The sequence below is a fragment of the Protobothrops mucrosquamatus genome, unplaced genomic scaffold (assembly GCF_001527695.2).
Source record: "Protobothrops mucrosquamatus isolate PMUCROS unplaced genomic scaffold, P.Mucros_1.0 scaffold301, whole genome shotgun sequence".
Classification (NCBI taxonomy): domain Eukaryota; kingdom Metazoa; phylum Chordata; class Lepidosauria; order Squamata; family Viperidae; genus Protobothrops; species Protobothrops mucrosquamatus.
Genome location: NW_015386644.1, coordinates 174,990 through 193,612, shown reverse-complemented (window position 1 = coordinate 193,612; position 18,623 = coordinate 174,990). Strand labels below are relative to the sequence as shown.

At 37.8% G+C, this 18,623-nt stretch overlaps 1 protein-coding gene across 1 annotated transcript in view; it reads left to right on the top strand.

The window, feature by feature from the left end:
- LNPK (lunapark, ER junction formation factor) overlaps window positions 1–18,623 on the top strand; it is a 60,017-nt gene that overhangs the window by 13,197 nt on the left and 28,197 nt on the right. Inside the window, exons 5-6 of the mRNA XM_015814969.1 lie at window positions 2,517–2,575; window positions 9,686–9,726. Coding sequence (XP_015670455.1) covers window positions 2,517–2,575; window positions 9,686–9,726 — 100 coding nt within the window. The remainder of the gene's footprint in view (window positions 1–2,516; window positions 2,576–9,685; window positions 9,727–18,623) is intronic.

Sequence of the window (18,623 nt, the reverse complement as noted above, 5' to 3'; positions counted from 1 at the left end):
TTTTACATTATTATGTGATTTATATACATTAACTATGTTACATATTTTATATGCGGCCTAAGATAATTCCTGTTCATTCAATGTGGCCCATGCAAGCCAAAAGTTTGGTAACCTATGTGCTAGACTGCTGACTCAGGAATTCTGGGAGTTGAAGTCCACGAGTCATAAAAGAGCCATGGTTGCCTACCCCTGTCCTAGACTAATGTTTGGTGACTCCTGAAACATTCTGGAGTCTCTTACACAGAAATACACTGATTGTATTTATGGCAATCACAACTGTGCATTACTACACGAGAAACTGTCAGGAATGCATGAGGTCAGTGAAATCATAGAGGACTTATGGGTTATAGGAACCCTTGGAATAATTAGACCAAGACCCAGGAACCCTGACTCTCAACAGTCCTGGTTAGTATGGATAGGGACTTCTTAGAACTCCATTTTCTCTTATTTTCTAATCTACTTGCTCACCTGCCTGCTCTCAACATTTTCTTATAGCAGTAACAGTAATTGGATAGAATACAGATCAGTTTTCTCTCACCTATTTATGAGAAGGATGAATTATTATTATTATTTTTCAAAAAAAGCCTCTGAAAAGGAAAAGAACACCCCCAAATATTACTCCTTTGTTTCTTCTTCTTGTTTCTATGGTAGTAGGTTATCTACTTTGCATGATCAGAAAGAATTACCGGTAGTCTCAGTTGCTTTTTCCCTGCTAGGAATGGCTAACTGTTGACAACTTGTTTTTTCTTTCAGTCAAAATGCGAATCTATGTGGAATACGTAGTTTGATCTGGTGCTAATTCTGGAGTCTTAAGCAAAGTAAATGGTGCTTGCCTTTCCTGGCTTGCAGTTCCTGGAAAAATGCTGCCTTGGGCTACTCTCCAGGGGTCTGATAGTATTACCAGTGCTGGCAAAGTTTGCTGGCTTTCAGGAATATGTTTGCTGCCTAGCTTAATGCATGCATTCAAATTAGTTTTGGAAATAAGATAATGAAGACATTTTCAGTAATTTTGCTATTTATATCTAAAATGTTCAGCTTAGCTTTTTTTAAGTTCTAAACATCTTTAGAATTGCCAAATATAAATGAAAAGAAAAATATAGAACTGTCAGAAATATTTAGACCCCTAACAAACTTTAATACGTAAAGCTCTTTATCTATTGCGAACAGGCAAAAAAGGGGTTTGCAATTTATAGAGTTAAAATTAGGGTTACTCAGAGATCAGGGGCTGAAAATTTCCCGCTTGACAGTTTCAAAATTATGTTATTTTTTTGAAGTATTTTTATTAAATATTTTAGATTTATTTATTTATTTAGTATGGCAAAAATGCTAAAAAAATTTTTTTTAAACATTTTAGAAAAGGGTACTATGATGATATTATGTTTTCTTCTCTATTGTTGAATACCATTTCCTACATTCCAGTAAAAACATTTTTTCTCTCTTGAGAACCTTACTTTGATTTTACTGTTTAAGCCCCATAATATAGGCTGGATTGAATTCTTTTGACTTCAGATAATGTAGCCCAAGTACTAGTGCAGACTGTGGATACTGATAGGCTCACTAGAAGTATACTTATTTACACAGGAAAAAAAAACATTCCAGAACATTTTCGGATGCTACATTTTCTGGAAATTGCACACTTCTGGAGAGACAGTGTCGGTTCGGATGGCTGCAGGATTGCAGCAAATCTAATGGATGTCTAGATTTCTGCCATCCGGGGTGAACAATTAAAACAATTTGGAAAAATATTGATTGTGAAAGCTTACTATGGTTCCCTGTTAATTAGTCTGTATTCTGAGATGGCTAAAATGAAGTATTACATTTGGTGGCAGTTGAAAGTTGAAAGCTGTTCAACATTGCCACCTTGTTTGTAGTTTCAAATACAGCACAAGGGTGAATCAGTTTTACTTATACTAAAGTGCTTGCTATTTGTTTCGCCATAAACAAAAGTTGGTAACTGCACGTTTGTAGAAATTTCTGAAACCCTTTATCTTGTTTGTATAAATGTGTAGTGTTTCAGTAAAAGAAAGGGAGAAACATAGAAACTCTATTACCCTCCACTTGTCTTAAATTTTGGTTTTAGTTGACATGTAGTAATGGAGCTTCAATAAAGCCAAGTATAAATGCAACAGAGTCCCAAAGTCTGAGGCAGGATATCTTGCTTCCATAGAGTACCTTAACTGGATGCAATTTTATTAAGATAGGGAATGGATAAGCAGTTGGTTTTTGCCTTCCAATCCAATTAGAGTCTTTGTCTCTAATAACAAATTTTGCTGTCTTAATGTCCTTGCTTGAAACAAGTCCATTCAATGAACTTATAACATGAAATATGGTGGTTACCTATGCACAGGACTTTTTTGGCATTAGCTTCTTTTATTAAAATTGTGATTAGTTATGATATGTTACAGATAATAGTTAAATTCTTACAAGCAATGACAATGTTTGGTTTGCTCTTGTCTAGATTTTAATACTGGATGTTCTTTCTCTCTTTTACCCTCTAACTTTTCTCTTCTCTTTAGTGTTTGGTGTATAAGAACACTCCTCATCTTCTTTTTTTCAAAAAGAACAGAAAGAAATAGTGAGTATCTTATACATATTTTTCTCCCCCGCCCCTAGATCTTGTAAGAATAAACATGTTATTAATAGAGTGACATTGTTTACAGGTAGTCCACACTTAATGACCCTAATTGGAAACAACAAATCTGCCCCTAAGTGGTTGCTAAGTGGAAAAATGTGTGACTATGATTGTGCTTTGTGGCTGGAAAGAGACAAGACTACTCAATTTTACACCTTCAGTCTTTGTTTGCCCCCTAACCACTACCCCACCCTTTGGAATGCTCAAGTGCCTGTTTACTGTCTTGTTCACATCAAAAGCAATGCAGCTGTGCCAACTGCCTTGGGCTGGAAGCAATGGGCATGCTATGCAAACAGCTTATTCTCTTGAATTCCCTTCCTCCCCAATCTCTTTGCTCTGGGGGGGTTGGGGAAGGAAAAAAAGCAAATGATTTCTGTAGAAAAATCTCCTTTGCCTGACCCTTTTCCACTGCTATTGTGAACTCATTGCTTTCGATGTGCGGAAGAGCAAATTACTCCTTTGAAATCCCTTTCTCTCCAGTGTCTCCACTCCACTGTAAAGTTGGTCTAAATTTATTTTTTCAACACCATTGTAACTTTGAATGGTCACTGGACAAGTGATCAGTAAGTGAACATTATTTATAGAGTAGTTTTGTAGCAAAAAAATTGTAAATAGAATTGTACCATTAGAAACATTTTTTAAGCTTTCCAGATATGTTATACAGTCTTTCATTTGGCTATAAAATGGAAAATGAATATAAAATATTGTGGAGATGATTATAGAAAAATGATTGTACAATAAAGAATATTTTCTATTATACAAATGTGTCTTTCTATAAATTATAGTTCTTTAGATTTATTATACCAAATATATTTCAGCTCTCAGAGAAAAAAAAAAGTTATACTTTTTAAGTGACAAAATTGGTCACTCCATGCTGGTAATGTATCTTAGGAGTCAGGATTCAATATTCTCTTTTGCTATCCTGTATTGCCCTCTTTATTATACTGTACATTGCTAATTATTTGTTTTTGCACAGATTTTTTTAAACACAGTCTGAAGTCTCTAGTTGGTTATAACAAAGTAAAAATACAGCTTTTTATAAAAAAAAATAGAAAGACATACAATTAATAGAAATAGACCATGTGGTCATCCAAAACCTTCACTCCTGGTTACAGTGGAATAGTTAGCATTAACAACTTTATTAAATGCTAGATTATAGGAACTGCAAAAGGGAAATCCTGCTACTTGGTCAATGTGCTCCTCATCTCACCTAAATATGCTTTTTCACGATAATCTTCCTGGAAAGTTAGTGTCAATTTTGGCAAAGCAGAATCTGATGCTTAGTGCTATGCCATTTAGGGCTTTGTAAGACAATATCAGCATTTTGAACTGGGTATGAAAACCTCTTGTAACTGGTGCAGTGACTACTATAAGTTTTCCTTGACTTACGACCACAGTTGGAATTGGAGTTTTTGTGTTCGGAGGGAGCTTTCCTGGCTACTCTACCAAGTACTAGTCAGGCATATTTCTTGACGGATGCTTCCTTTACTGTTGATAGTTGATCCTCAAAGGCAGAAGCTATCTACCATTTCAGTGTTTTCATTGTCAAATCTAAAACTAAGTTTTGTACCTCTTGCTATGAGTTTGGTCTTTGTATTTCATTTTAGTTCAATTTTTCATTGGGCTCCTTGACTTGCTTGTAGATTCTTGGCTATAAGAGTAGTGTCATCAGCAGAATGGAGGTTATTGACGTTTCTCCTCCTCATATACGGCCTTGTTTCATTCCTTTGCCAACCTAAAGCTACTCTGTTTTGCTGTATTCTGGACTATGGCTTCCTGACCTATGTATAGATTTTGTACGAAGAAATGAGATATTCTAGGATTTCCATTTTTGTAAGCAAATTCCAAAACTTGACGCAATTGACACAATCAAAGGCCTTTGTATAATCGATGAAGCATATGTTGACCTCTTTTGAGTAAATTGGCTTTGTCAGTTATCCAGCATGCATCAGCAATAATGTCTCATGCTCCTCAATCTTTTCAAAAACCAGTTTGAATATCTGGCATCTCTCTTCCCTTGTAGAGCTCTAATATGCTTTGAATATATCTATACATTATTTTGCTAATATCTGAAATTAAAGATATTATATGATAGTTTGCATATTCTATTCTTTTCTTTGCTATTGCCAATCTCTTCCAATTGGCTGGCCACTGTATTGTTTTCCAGGTTTGTTGTCATAGTTCAGGGGTGTCAAACTCAATTTCATTGAGGGCCACATCAGCTTTGCGGTTGCTCTTGGGGGGCTGGGTGGGTGTGGCCAGGGTGGGTGCGGCCTACTGGGTGGGCATGGATGGAGTGGGTGCCTGTGGGAGCCTGGGCAGGAGTGGGATAGATCTGAGGGTCTCTGGCAGAAGGGGATGGGATCGGGGCAAGCGCCAAAGCATGGTGCATTTCTTCATTCCTCACAAAGGGTGATACCTCCCCAGCATGCACCCAGGGGGCGGCCAACACAGCAGGAGCTGGTTCCTCGCTGTTTCTGGACGGCCTTGTGGAGATAAGACTGAATGTATTTCAGCATAGATGGCCACCACAAAATTGTACATTGGCTCCTGGCCGGCCTTGGCTAGGGCCAAGGCAGCGGGGGCCGTTCCCTCACTGTTTCCAGGATGGCTTCGCGGGCCACATGAAACCATTTTGCAGGCCGCATCCGGCCCCCGGGCCTTGTGTTTGACATGTTTGTCATAGTTTATGATTTATTTATTCTTCTATTGTTTGCCATATTTCTGTAGATGCTACTTCAATTCTTGTAACCTTCCAGTTTGATAATGAATGGAGGGCTGATTTGGTTTTGTGAACAGATGTCTTTGATTTTGAGATTTCTATTGTAGACAATTTCAGCATTCCCTGTCTATCTTTGAAATTTAGAGAACTTTTGGAAGACTTTTCTTGTTTTTCCATGTTTTTTTCCATCCTTAGGGCCTTTACAGATATTGTAATACTGTTTCTTGTCTCTTCTAACAGTTTTTTGAAATTGTTTGTTAAGTTCCTTCCTGAAATCTTTGGCTTCTCTTCTTCTTGGCAATTTTCACTGTTTGTTCTGATATCCAGTATGCTTTCTTTTGTTTTTTTTTTAATCTTTGGCAATCTCTTTTCACATTCATTTTTAATGACTTGTTTAAATTCATTCCAGAGTTTCTCTGGTTCCTGTTGAATGAGGTTCGAACTTCAAAGTGACTGTTGATGTTCTCCTTGAAAATGTTGGGTATATGCTCAAGATTATATCATGGGAAATGGTTGGCTTTCTTCTTCTGCTTTAGCTTAACGTGGAAATTGCATCAGTTCTTGGCCATGTCTTCGCTGTTATAACTCCTTCCACCTCCTCCTACCATATCCATATATATGGTGGTGTCCATGTTTTGGCATTGTTTTGGTTGTTTGAAGACTCTGTTAGCAATGCAAAATTGTTAGACTGGCAGAAATTGTTAAGTCATTTTCCTGCTTCATTTTGGTTTTTTAGGCCATATAGTCCAAATTTCTGTGTATAGTAAGTGCGTGTGTGTGTGTGTGTGTGTGTGTGTGTACGCGCGTGCGTATGCATGTTTGTGTGTGTGCATTTAAATGTAGCGTAAGACAGCCTACTGATCCTGGGGAAAAGATACAAACAGTTATAGAAGATGCTATTTTCATATTCTTACATGGTCCGTGCTATTATTTTGTTCTGTAAAATGTATACATTTTATTAAGCACCAAGCATCTTAAATGCCAAACTTTTCTTTATTCACAAATGTAAATTGGGATTAATGAACAATCAGTGTAGAGTACGAAACACTGAATGTACTAAAATTACCTGCTTGTTAAACATTCAGTCATAAAACTGAATTATATTAGTATTGTTTCAAAAAATTAAGAACAAAATTAAATCCTACAATTATTTTTTTCAAGGTAGTTTGGGTTTTATTCTTATATTAATAACAAAAATTAGTGTTAGTAAAAGTAGAAGAATTCTGTTTTATTTGTAAGACCCTGCATATCCAAAGGAAAACTTGTAAGTTTGGTTGGTATCAAGTCAGAGTTCTTTATATAGCATATAGTGCATTGGTGCACACTAGCCTGCAATCCTTATGTTTTTCATGGAATATCCTAGCATGGGACACTTGCTTATCTATTGGAATAAGTGAAAGGATTTACCAAGCTGTTTTCAATCTACTCAGCCTTATTATTTACTAGTACATATGATCATCCATTGCCCATTTGTTGAGGAACATGAAATATAGGTAATCAAATGCACATTATTTTTATTTGCCTACACAACAGTTTCTAATATCTGTTTCTTCTATATGCAAATTGTTTTGATTTTCATAATGTGTGATCTTTTCTGGATCATGAGATCAGTGTTCAGTCACCTACACTGGCCATTTCTTGTTTGGATTGCCGCAGTGCTCTCTACATGGGGCTAACCTTGAAGAGTATTCTCATATTTGTGATTATGGGAGGTTTACAATTAAATCATAAACCATATCAAAAACCACAGCATAAAACAATCATACAAATGATACAAAATATTAAAACAATTAAAACCATGCAGTCATCAGTTGTTCATAAACAGGACAACCATTTTCATTCTGATGCTGATTTGTATATATTCTCATATAATTGTATCCTTGTATATGAGTCAAAACTGGAGATTTTAAATAAAGGTTGAAATTGATTTGCAATATTTCATTTTGCTTTCAACGTTCAGTGTGAGACCAAATAAGCTCCATAACAAAGCAGCATATTATCAGACAGTCCCCCCCCAAAAAAATCGGTCTCCTTGAAGTTAACAGCACTTATTATTATAATTTTTTTGACTGCAATTAGCAGACTGTAGAGAAGAAAGGGGATTGATCAGAGTTAACATAATGTGAGGGGACTAACCTCTTGACAAGCCATAATGTAAACTTCAAACACAGGAGTGGCTGCACTTTATTTTACTAGTCCTTCAGATCTGATTGCCAAAAAAGCTTTGGAGAAAGCAGAAACAGATATGTAGCACATATCTGTAGCATCTTAAAGTAACTATGCCTTTTCCCAGGATCCATAGGAAAAGCAGTTTCTGTGTGAAACATCTTTTGAAGATTAAATTTTATGTGCTACACAGCTATTTTTACTATTACATTTTACTGTTATTTACTATTGTTGGTACAGGCTGGCACAGGGAGCAGGGCACGGATGTCATGACGTCGTAAACATGGCCAGAGTGATTTTTTTTTTGCAGTGTTGTTTTTAATTTGGGTGGTTTGTTATCCCCAGGCACTGAATGCATATACATAATTCCTCTTATGGCTACAAGGTTGGAGAGTTGCATGTACCCAATAGGCTGTTGCCAACAGGTTATCTGCTCTTAGATAACCTTAAAGTACATTAAAAATTTACAGCAGGTTGAAATAAAGTACTAAAGTTGAAATAAAGTACAATATATTTAAAGGATGCTTTAAAACTTGTTATTAAAATATATTCAAATGAATTCTTTATAGAACAGTTCTGACTTTACTTGTAATGACTCCTAGGTTACACAATCACAAACCCATGATTGTTTTGGGTTTTCTTTTGAAGACAGCATTCTTTTTAGTGTGGCATTATATATGTTAGAGAGCCAGTGTGGTATGTTCTTAACATATCTGGCTAGAAAGTGGGTGACTGTGAGTTCTAGTGCAGCCTTACACACAAATCCAGCTGTGTGGCTGTGAATAGTCATTCTCTCTTAGCCTTAATAAATAGGAAATGGCAAAATCTGAAAAATTCTGAAATCTGGCCAAGAAAACTGCAGGGGCTTGTCCAAGCAGTCGTCACGATTTGAAGGCAAAAGTGTTGCAAATGTTACTCTTGAACATAATTCATTTTTCCAAAGAAAACCTTTTGAATCCTTTGTTTACTTGCTTACATTTTTGAGATATTTAGATCTAATACAGGCGATGCCTAAAAACTTCCAGTTGATGTACATATTAAACAATTTATGCAATAATCTCTTCAGCCAAACTGGGCGAGGAGAAGGAATATAAAAAAATATACTTCAAAACAGGAGTTTTACCATAGCATCAAAAATGTACTTTTAAGCAAAATTTGAAATTGTTTCCACTGAGAAATGAGTCTCAGGCATTGCTTTCAAGTTGGTGTGTGTATGCTTTCTTGTTCATTATTTTAAAGAGAGTTGGCTGAGTTTTCTGCAGGCAAATATTTTAAGACATTGTCGGCAGGAGTAATCTTATTATAGAAAGGAGTTTAATCTGAAAGGAATTCAGCATGTTACTTAAGTTCTTATGATGTGTTCCTAATTCTGATGGTTTAACACTAAAACTAAAATTCTGTGGCTTTGGGAAAAGGGAAGTTGTGATATTTGTACAGTACAAGTAATCAATAATCAAAGTTTCGGTATAGAACAACCCTTTTCAAAGGAGCTCAAAACAGTATGTAGAGGAATATATACATTTTTGCAGTGCTTTTGTGACCTCATGGTTTACTCGATCCCATTTCTGGAACTTCTTGTCTAACTGGTGATGTGAAACTACCTTTCCGACTTCATTTAGCATGTAATAGTTAAGTTATATTAACATTCTCTGTTTATAACTAGTCCACTGCATTTGAATAGATTGTAACAAGCTGTTTATTCCAGAATTTGAAGTTATGTGAGTGCCCTTGGCATAAACCTTGCATGCATTAAGCCTCTCAGTCCAGTTGTATTTATCTTGACATGTTCTTTTCCCAGTATATAATGTTTTTGTGATAGTAGCTTCATATCAACTTTAATTTCTTGCCTTGGTTATAAAGATATTATGACATGTGAAAACAATACTACTTTTAATAATAGTTTATTTAATACAGCATTGCATAAAAACTCGAAGTTACCATATTCACTTGTAGCAAAAATGATAAGCTGTTCATTATGAATAAATGATGTGTCTTATAAAATATCCCATCAGTTAGCCAGAAGAGAATGGATAATACTCCATTAGACTTTTAACCTGATCAGGGTATGAAGAAAATACCTTTTGTATCCAATATTTTCTTTATTGTGCATGTGGATATGCTTGTCACATTAGTATTAAAATATTATTATAAATTATATTTTCTAGATGAAGCCTTAGAAGATTTAAAATCCCAGAAGAAAAAAATAGTAAGTCTCTATATAGATATGTTTCTTGAAATCTTATCTCTTATAACATTCACTTGGTTGCAGATGTTCTTGAAGGATATGTAAAATGCAGTTAATATGTTCAACTGATTGAGCTGTTATTGTCAACTGTATATGGAGGGAAAAAAATCTCTTCTCATCCACAATTTTGTTGGGCATTCATCAACAGGACTGGAGTAGTTGGGTAGAGACTGTCCCATTTATGTACTTGTGATTGTTCAATATTTATTACAGTCAATATAATTTTAATAAGATTTCTTTATCTGATTATTTGTATATTTTTGGCACATCTCCATTGAAAGTTGTGTCAGTGAGAAGCCAATTGTCAAGCACCAAGGAAATCAGGAGATCCAGGCAGTTCAAATGTTTATTGTAAGCATAAACTCTCTACATTAATCTGACCTACTAACAGTTAAAGGAAATTAGCACGAGTTAAGATAGAAGGAATTCAAGGTGGGCTGGACTTAAATTTCTTGTGGGTACAAAATGACTCATGACTGATGATACATTTGACCCCTCCCTCGGGCTCAGCCTGGTCTACTCCTACATCAATTGTGACATGTTTCTGTGAGCATAAAGTCTTGATCTGGAGCTGTTTGTTCTTTACTCTTTAATGTTTATTTAAAACAAAAATAGAATAATAAGCTTTTATGTTTTGTAAGTTGCTATATATCCGTGAGATAAAGATTAAATTAAACTTATCATTGCCAATTAGAACATTATCATCCAGAATTTAGTCCAAGATAAAATGCCAGCCTGTTGAGTCATGGGTCTGGCAGAGGGAAAGAATAGGGAGCTTATCTCTTCCAGCTCTGTCTTCAGTGTGCAATAGAGTAGGTTTGGTAGATAGGGTGGAGATGGCAACTGTTTAGCCAGTTGTTCTGCTGTTCCATTTAATGGAGAATTTGAGCACAGAAGGGGCAACAGCTTGAGTGTAAATAGCGGTAAATTCAGAGTGAATTGTATTGAACATGAAATAAAACACATTTGGAGCAACATCCCCAAGCTAAGAATGCTTACTTCATAGATTTTACTGTTTATATATGTGAAGTAAGTTTGCACTGCTTTTTCATACTGAGGCATCTATTCTATGAGGATGTGAGAAAGAGGATGACAGAATAGTTAATGATTTGTTATGAGGAGTCTATAGCATTCCTTGTGGATATACCGTGTTTCCCTGAAAGTAAGACTTAGTCTGAAAATAAGCCCTAGCTTGATTTTTGGGGGTGGGCCTAATATAAGCCCTACCCCAAAAATAAGCCCTAGTTTTGGGGCGAGGCTAGGGCAGGGACATGGAGCTGCCCCACATGCCCTACACCTGCTTACCGTTGCAGCCAGGCCTCTCATGAGCCTTCCCAACTCCACTGCTTCCTGAAGAGAGGGGGTTTACCCCTTCCTACCTTAAGGAGACAGTAGTAAAACTGCTACTTAATATATTATATTCCATTGACCTGGACATTAAGTACTGTTAAGTAAAGGTTAGGGTTAGGGTTAAGGTTAGGAGTCCCTGCAGATTTTACTCCGCTAGTTGTTGCCAACTATGGGGGCGGTGCTCATCTCCATTTGAAGGGCCATTGAATCAACACTGTCTGAAGATGTTTCTGCTGTCATGTAGCCAGCATGACGTCATGGAGTGCTGTTACCTTCCCACTGAAGTGGTCCCTATTTATTTACTTGCATTTGCAAGTTTTTGAACGTTTAGATTGGCAGAAGCTAGGGTGAGGACAGGAGCTCACCCTGTGGTGCATTGCTCAGGTCTTGAACCTGGGCTGTCGCCTTTCCAGATGACAAGCCCAGGTCTTAACTGCTGAGCCATTGCACCATCTTAGGTACTATTAGCAAGTCCCAAATATATGTGATACTCCTGCAGATCATGGTACATCTGGACGGACTGATTAACTGGGCTTATTTAGCTGTGGCTTTTTGCCAGGGTATAGGGCTTAGATGGCTTTGATTATCTTAGCGAATTATCTTTGATGAGAAGTGGATGATGGAAGTGCAACTATATCAGTTTTTTAAGGATCATTTAGCATCTTTCAGTATCATAAATTACCATCTTCCTGGATCAGCAGATGGGGTGCATCGATGGGTTTGTTTTACAATGGTCTTTCTGGTGGGCAGAAAGGGCGGAGATTTGGGGAGTAGATACAGTCTTGGAAATAGAAATTACATACACTTCGTTCTACTTTTAAATGCTTGTATGGATAGATTGAAGCAGCCATGTTGGGAATCCATTCCAGATATAACATGTTAAGATGCCTTACTTTCCCTTTACGCTGCTAACAGAGAAGCTAGGAGACTGCATGGTGGTGCAGCATTTTCCTGAAGGTTGTCCATAGAATGTTATTATCTTATGGGGAAGAAATAGTCAACTTGGAGCTGAAAACCATGGTAGAATGAAAGAGTAGGCCACCTCATTGTAATTCCTTTGTGAACAAGGAGAGGATTTGAGATTACCCACAAGGGCTCCAAACAGTTGCTCCTTTGACTTAATAATACTGAATGAAGCAAAATATTTTAACAGTGAATACAGCGAAGGATATTTTTGAACAATGGGCTCAAAAGTATCTGCCTCTATAGATCAGGGCTTTTCAACCAGTGGTATGGGTACCACCTGTGGTACATTGGGACCTGGCAGGTGGTACGCGACTAGAAAATTGGTAGCGGGGGAGGGGAATGAACTGAACCAGTGGCAGTACCGCACAAGCTTGAGTGAGAGATGGCTGGAGCTGCAGGGCTATCACGGCTCAGCGGAAGCACCAGGATCAGCGCCAGGCTCCAGCTGGAGCTCGGTGCTGATCCTGGTGCTTCTGCTGAGCCCTGAAGAAGCACCAATCAACTGGAAAGCAGCACTGATCCTGGTGCCTCTGCTGAGCCCAGAAGAAGCGCCGATCAGCTGGAATGTTGCAGCATCTCCAGGGTCTTGTGATTTACATTCAGATGCTTGGCAACTGATTCATATTTATGACAGTCACAGTGTCCCAGGGTCATGTGAAGTGACCAAAACCTGCTGCAACCACCCAGCAGATGGGGGGGAATAAAAACCAAATATCCCCCACCCCACCCCTGCTGCCAATCCTTAACAGAAATGCTCACAACAATGAAAACCTCGGACAGGAGGAAGAGCGCCGCCGGGTGGGCAGGCAGGTGTCTTGCTTGGCTGTGGCTTGGGGGGCACTTTTTTCAGTGCCATTGTAACTTCGAACAGTCACTAAGCGAACTGTTGTAAGTCGAGGACTACCTGTACTTTATCACTTTATCACTTTTTTCCTTTTTTTTGGGGGGGGGTCATCAAGTTTTTGACACCTTGCTAGGCGACTGGTGGTATTCGGATGTTGCCATATCCTAAAAGTGGTACAATGGGTGAAAAGGTTGAAAAGCCCTGCTATAGATAGAATGTGTTGAAAAGATCTTATAGAAGAGGAACAATGATTAAAATCATATTTTGCTGTATTATCTGTAGCAGCTTGCAAGTAATTAGCTGCTATATTTTGACAAAAAAAAGGGCTGAATTTAGATGCCTGCTTTCTTTTCGCCATTACTTGGTGGTTGTGAGGACTGGTCCTTTCCTGTCCCCCACCCTGCCAGAGATGCATGCAGGTGATTTACGGAAAACCCCTGAATACTTTTAAATAAATGTGTGACATTGGTGTCAGCTCGAAGAGTGAGTATAGTACCCAATAATATTGTGCAACTCCTCACTTGACATAGCCAGATGCGTATCTTTTAATTAGCAGATATAAAACTCAAGTCACTAATGAGTTAATAATTAGTATCTTTAAAAGTAACCAGAATGATTTGCTTCATTTATAATTGGTTGTGTATTTTCTGTTTTTACGTCCTCTTGCTTCGTGCTCAGCAAATAAGTACCCTGTGTCAACTCTGATTTCACATTTTCCTCTACCTTCTGCTTGTTTCCTGAGTTCTGACTGATAATTTGTTATCCGTTATTTTTCTTTTTTAAATTATATACCATTTTTATTAAAAAAAATTAATTACAGTAATATAGTCTAATACAACGTAAATTAAGGGAGAAGAATGTCGCAAGTGAAGGCAGATATACGTGTCCCAGGATAATGTTGGAGGATCCAGTCTGAGTCGGATACCGGGATTAGAGGTTTATAGTCTTCCAAACTTTTGGCTCGTGCTGGAGCCCCATCCTCAGAGAACTTCTCTCAGTCAAAAATGGATGCTCTGGGCTGTTCTATGCATCGTGTTTATGTGGAAGCTGGTTGTCTGTGGCTTTTAGTTGTTAATTGGGGCGTTGATGGCCAGTTATTAAGTTGTTGACTATTTCCTTGTGCTGGCCTCCCCTCAGTTCCTAAGTATCTGGTAAGCTGGTGTAAATCAGCACTCCACTTGACTGACAAGGGTTCCGTTCTCCAGGTTCAGTCACGAAGAGGCATGTTGCTGCCCCCTCCATTCCCATCATTAGAAGAATGTAAAAAAAAAAAAAGAGTAAGAAGTGCAAAAAAAAAAAAAATCTAAAAGAGAAAGAAAAGAAAAAAGAGTGAAATAAAAAGAAAAGAAATATATAAGGAAGTGATTTCCAGTCTTTATCACAAGAAGTATAAATCTGGTAACTCTTCACCCGTAAGGTTACAGATAATTTCTCCTTCCCATAATGTATCCCTTTAAGCAAATATATAAGACATCAGCTTTTCAGTCCTAGTGTCAGCAAAAAGTCTGTAAAGGGTTATCAGAATTTCATTAAAATGTCTTATTTTAACCTTAAAAACCAACTTTATATTCCTTCGATTTACCTCTGAAAATATTAATTTTTAGTTCATTCAAATATTGTCACACATCAATTCTTTTTTGTCTCATTGCATAGGCTTCGTTGACGATATTAAGCCTCTTTTGTAAATTCAATGAAAAGACATCCAGATCATTTTAATGGTTTATCATTTGCATTTCCCCTTTAATTTTTAAAGCCAGCTTCTTTTGTATATTCAGTAAAGAATTTTTATATGGATTATTCTTTGGGTCTACCACTTTAATATACACCTTAATAATCTTATAATTCCCACCTTTTTTATACCAATATTTCTAATTTCTGCATCAAGCAAATAATGTCTCACAGCTATTATTCTTTCCTTAGCATCATTTAAACTTATTTTATCCATAGAAGCCAACATCATTACTAATATTGTTGTTGTGCTTATTAATTTCTGCTTCCATTATTTAAATCACTAGTAAAAAGGCTTGATTTAAATCAACTTGATTTAAATCATAATTTTTAAAGAGCAACTGTCATCTTTGTCCCTCAGCGGCTCCTCAGACCTGCTGTTCTCACCGACAGTCCCATTCACTTTAATGGGACAGCTGGTGATGCGGTAGTGACACAACAAGGTGAGGGACGTGACGGGCAGCAGGTGAGTGGATGCCTGCTAACAGGCACTGCCATGATGCAACTGAAATGACAGGTGCTCTTTAAATGTAAGGACTCATTCTTGCTGGTAGTTAGAATCTTTAATATTATTTGCAAACAAAACGAAAGTTTCCTATTTAGAATAATAAGCTGTCAGATTATAAAACAGCAATATCAGAATCGATTTTAGGTTTAATAGGTTAATCACGCATAGTTGGAGAACTACTCAAATTCTTTTATTTAATTAAAACACTTAGAGCCTGGTACAGATGCATTTCTCTTCAAACAATCATACAGTTTGTAGTGTACATAGATTTGCAAAACAATGGGATAAAGGAATATTCCTGAACTTTGTTTTATGATTTATCGCATGGTTACTGTGAAATTGTGTGAATGCATCAATGCAGTGCATGTTATCTCAGCTTGTAGAGCTTGGATTCATTTAATGAGTTTACCAAAAATGTAAAATATTGCAGAATATACAGCCTCATGCTAAATAACTAAGCTCCATTTCATACCACAAACTAAATTATTAATGTATGTTAAATAGAAAACTATATTTAGATAGATTTTTACTCCAAAAGCATTTTATTAAAATAAATTTGATAAAAATAAATAAAATCTTGACTTTTTTGATTTTTTAAAAAAATCATTGATTATTATCCGAAATGAGATTAGTAAATTCTCCAGTACAGGAGATGGAGAATCACCAATGGGTTTTCTCTGTCTGCCTACTCTTGAGATCAAGTAGCCAAACTTGACACGCCCCCTCTTGCTAGGAGATCCAGTCTTGACTTGGTCTCAAGCTCTTGAAGATGTATCAGGTTTGACTCTCTCAACAGCTACCAGGTTAGAGATCCATTGGTGAATTCTCCTTTCCCTATAATCACTCTTAACAATTTCCCTTCAGCGCTGGGATCAGTGCTGACTCAAATCGCACTTTGCTTTGCTTTGCTGCAATTGTAAGCTTAATGATTGACCCCTTTGTCTCCTGGCACTCAAAACCACGTGATACTGCTGTCTTGCAGTCTTTATACAAGGAGCAGCTGTCCAGAGCACATGTGAGTGATCTCCCATCTTCTCCTTGTCTGTTCCAAAGAACTGGTCTCCTCACCAGTTCTTCAGTCTCTGCTGTCCATGGAGATATGTGTAACTTGCCATGTCTCCACTGGAAGTCAAGTCTGGCTGTTATCCATTGCTTTTCCAGTTTACCTATTTATTGCTGTGCACAGCTTCAGATCCCATCAATTAAGCAATGTTATCTAATTGAATCCAGGAAGAGTGCTTCTCTGCCACGTAGCCTGCCCTCTGGAATTATATCCCTTAGAGATCTGAATGGCTCCCATCCAGATCTCCAGGAAGCTGTTAAAGGCCTGGCATTTCTCCCAAGTCTTGGGGCAGGGGGAAGATTAGGCCCCTATTGAATTTTGACCGGGAATCATTGTTTACATGTTTGTGTTTGGGGCATTCCTGATCTCTTTTTGATTTTTGTACCTTTTTTTTTAAAATTGTAAACCATCGAGAGTCATTAGGAGTTGATAGCCTCTAAATTTTATAAATAAAACATGTAGGCCTTATGTCTTCTCTGTAGGAGCAGGAGAAACAGTAGGTCTGTCATGCTGCATCTGTAGATGCCAAAACCCAGAAGCGTGACCCAAAAATTCCCTTGTTACCTCTCCTTATTCAGAAGAGGACTTGTAAAACTAACAAAGGGCTCTTAGGAGAGCACATATCATCACTTAACTGATACGTAGCTTTATTGGTTGAAATTCCTCATTCTCAATTTTTTAACTCAGCCCCTTTTATTCAGTTCCCCCCCCCCTCTTTTTTTTCTTTCTGCTTGCTCACTCCTTAATGCTACTGTTTGACTTTGGTAGTTTTGGCATAGAACTCTTTCATCTCTCCCAGCAGTTTACTTGAGAGAATTTTAGACATAGTGGATTACGCAGAATAGCTTTCTGGTTCAGTTGCCTACAAAATATTTATCTGTTGTCTTATTGGCCCAGTCTTATATTTAAAATAATAAACTTTCCTTCTTTATTTCTGAAAAATTATGAGCAGCATCTTTGAAAAAATACATCTAGTAGCTTTTTAAAAAAATAAAAATGAGCTTTGTATGCTTAGATTTGCAAGATTAAAATCTTAAAACATCTGCAGTTGTAGAATCTATATCATTGTAAGAAGGTTGGTTTCAAGAAATTACTACAAATGTATCTGCTAGTACAGGTTGTCCTCAAGTTATGACCACAGTTGAATCCAAAATTTCTGTTGCTAAGCAAGACAGTTGTTAAGTGAGTTTTACCCCATTTTATGACCTTTTTTGCCACATTTAACATTTAACATTTAACATTTATTTGATTTATACCCCGCCCTTCTCCCGGAGGACTCAGGGCGGCTTACAGCCAGTTAAAACAATTCAACAATACAAAATATAAATACTAAAATAAAATTAAAAATAAATATTCGAATTTGGCTGCACTGCTAAAATTTGATTAAAACCAATTAAAATACCAATTAAAATACCCCTAGGCCAGACCTGCCTGCTGAAATAGCCAGGTCTTGAGGGCGCGGCGGAAGGAGGGGAGATCCGGAGTCACCCGGATCTCTGGGGGCAGCTTGTTCCAGAGGGTGGGCGCTCCGACAGAAAAGGCTCTCCCCCTGGGGGTCACCAACCGGCACTGTCTGGTTGGCGGCACCCTGAGGAGGCCCTCTCTGTGGGAGCGTATCGGCCGGTGGGAGGTAATCTGTGGCAGAAGGCGGTCTCGGAGGTAACCAGGTCCGATGCCATGGCACGCTTTAAAGGTGATAATCAGCACCTTGAAGCGCACTCGGAAGGCCACAGGCAGCCAGTGCAGCTCGCGCAGCAACGGCGTTACATGGGAGCGACGAGTCACTCCCATCACCGCCCGTGCGGCCGCATTCTGGACTAACTGGAGCCTCCGAGTGCTCCTCAAGGGGAGCCCCATGTAGAGAGCATTACAGTAGTCCAGGCGGGAGGTAACAAGAGCATGTAGTCCAGGCGGGAGGTAACAAGAGCATGTAGTCCAGGCAGGAGGTAACAAGAACAATTCACCCTAGCCAACTCACCATGGCCAAGGAGGCAAAAGACAGGACAAAATGAATTGTGAATGACAAAAATTAAAATATTTTTTAAAATTATTTTACATACTTAAATTTAATTGTTGAATTGTCCCGCAGGGAGTTGTCCCACGATGAATTGGCCACAGTGAATTAGCCATGGCAAGTTAGGATTTAGGATTTAGGATTTATTTCATTTATACCCCGCCCTTCTCCCGGAGGACTCAGGGTGGCTTACAGCCAGTTAAAACAATTACACAAAATACAAATCTAAGATAAATTAAAAATAAATATTCGAATCGGCCGCACTATAAAATTTAAAATTTAATTAAAACCAATTTAAAATTACCCCTAGGCCAGTCCTGCCTGCTGAAACAGCCAGGTCTTGAGGGCGCGGCGGAAGGAGGGGAGATCCGGAATCACCCGGATC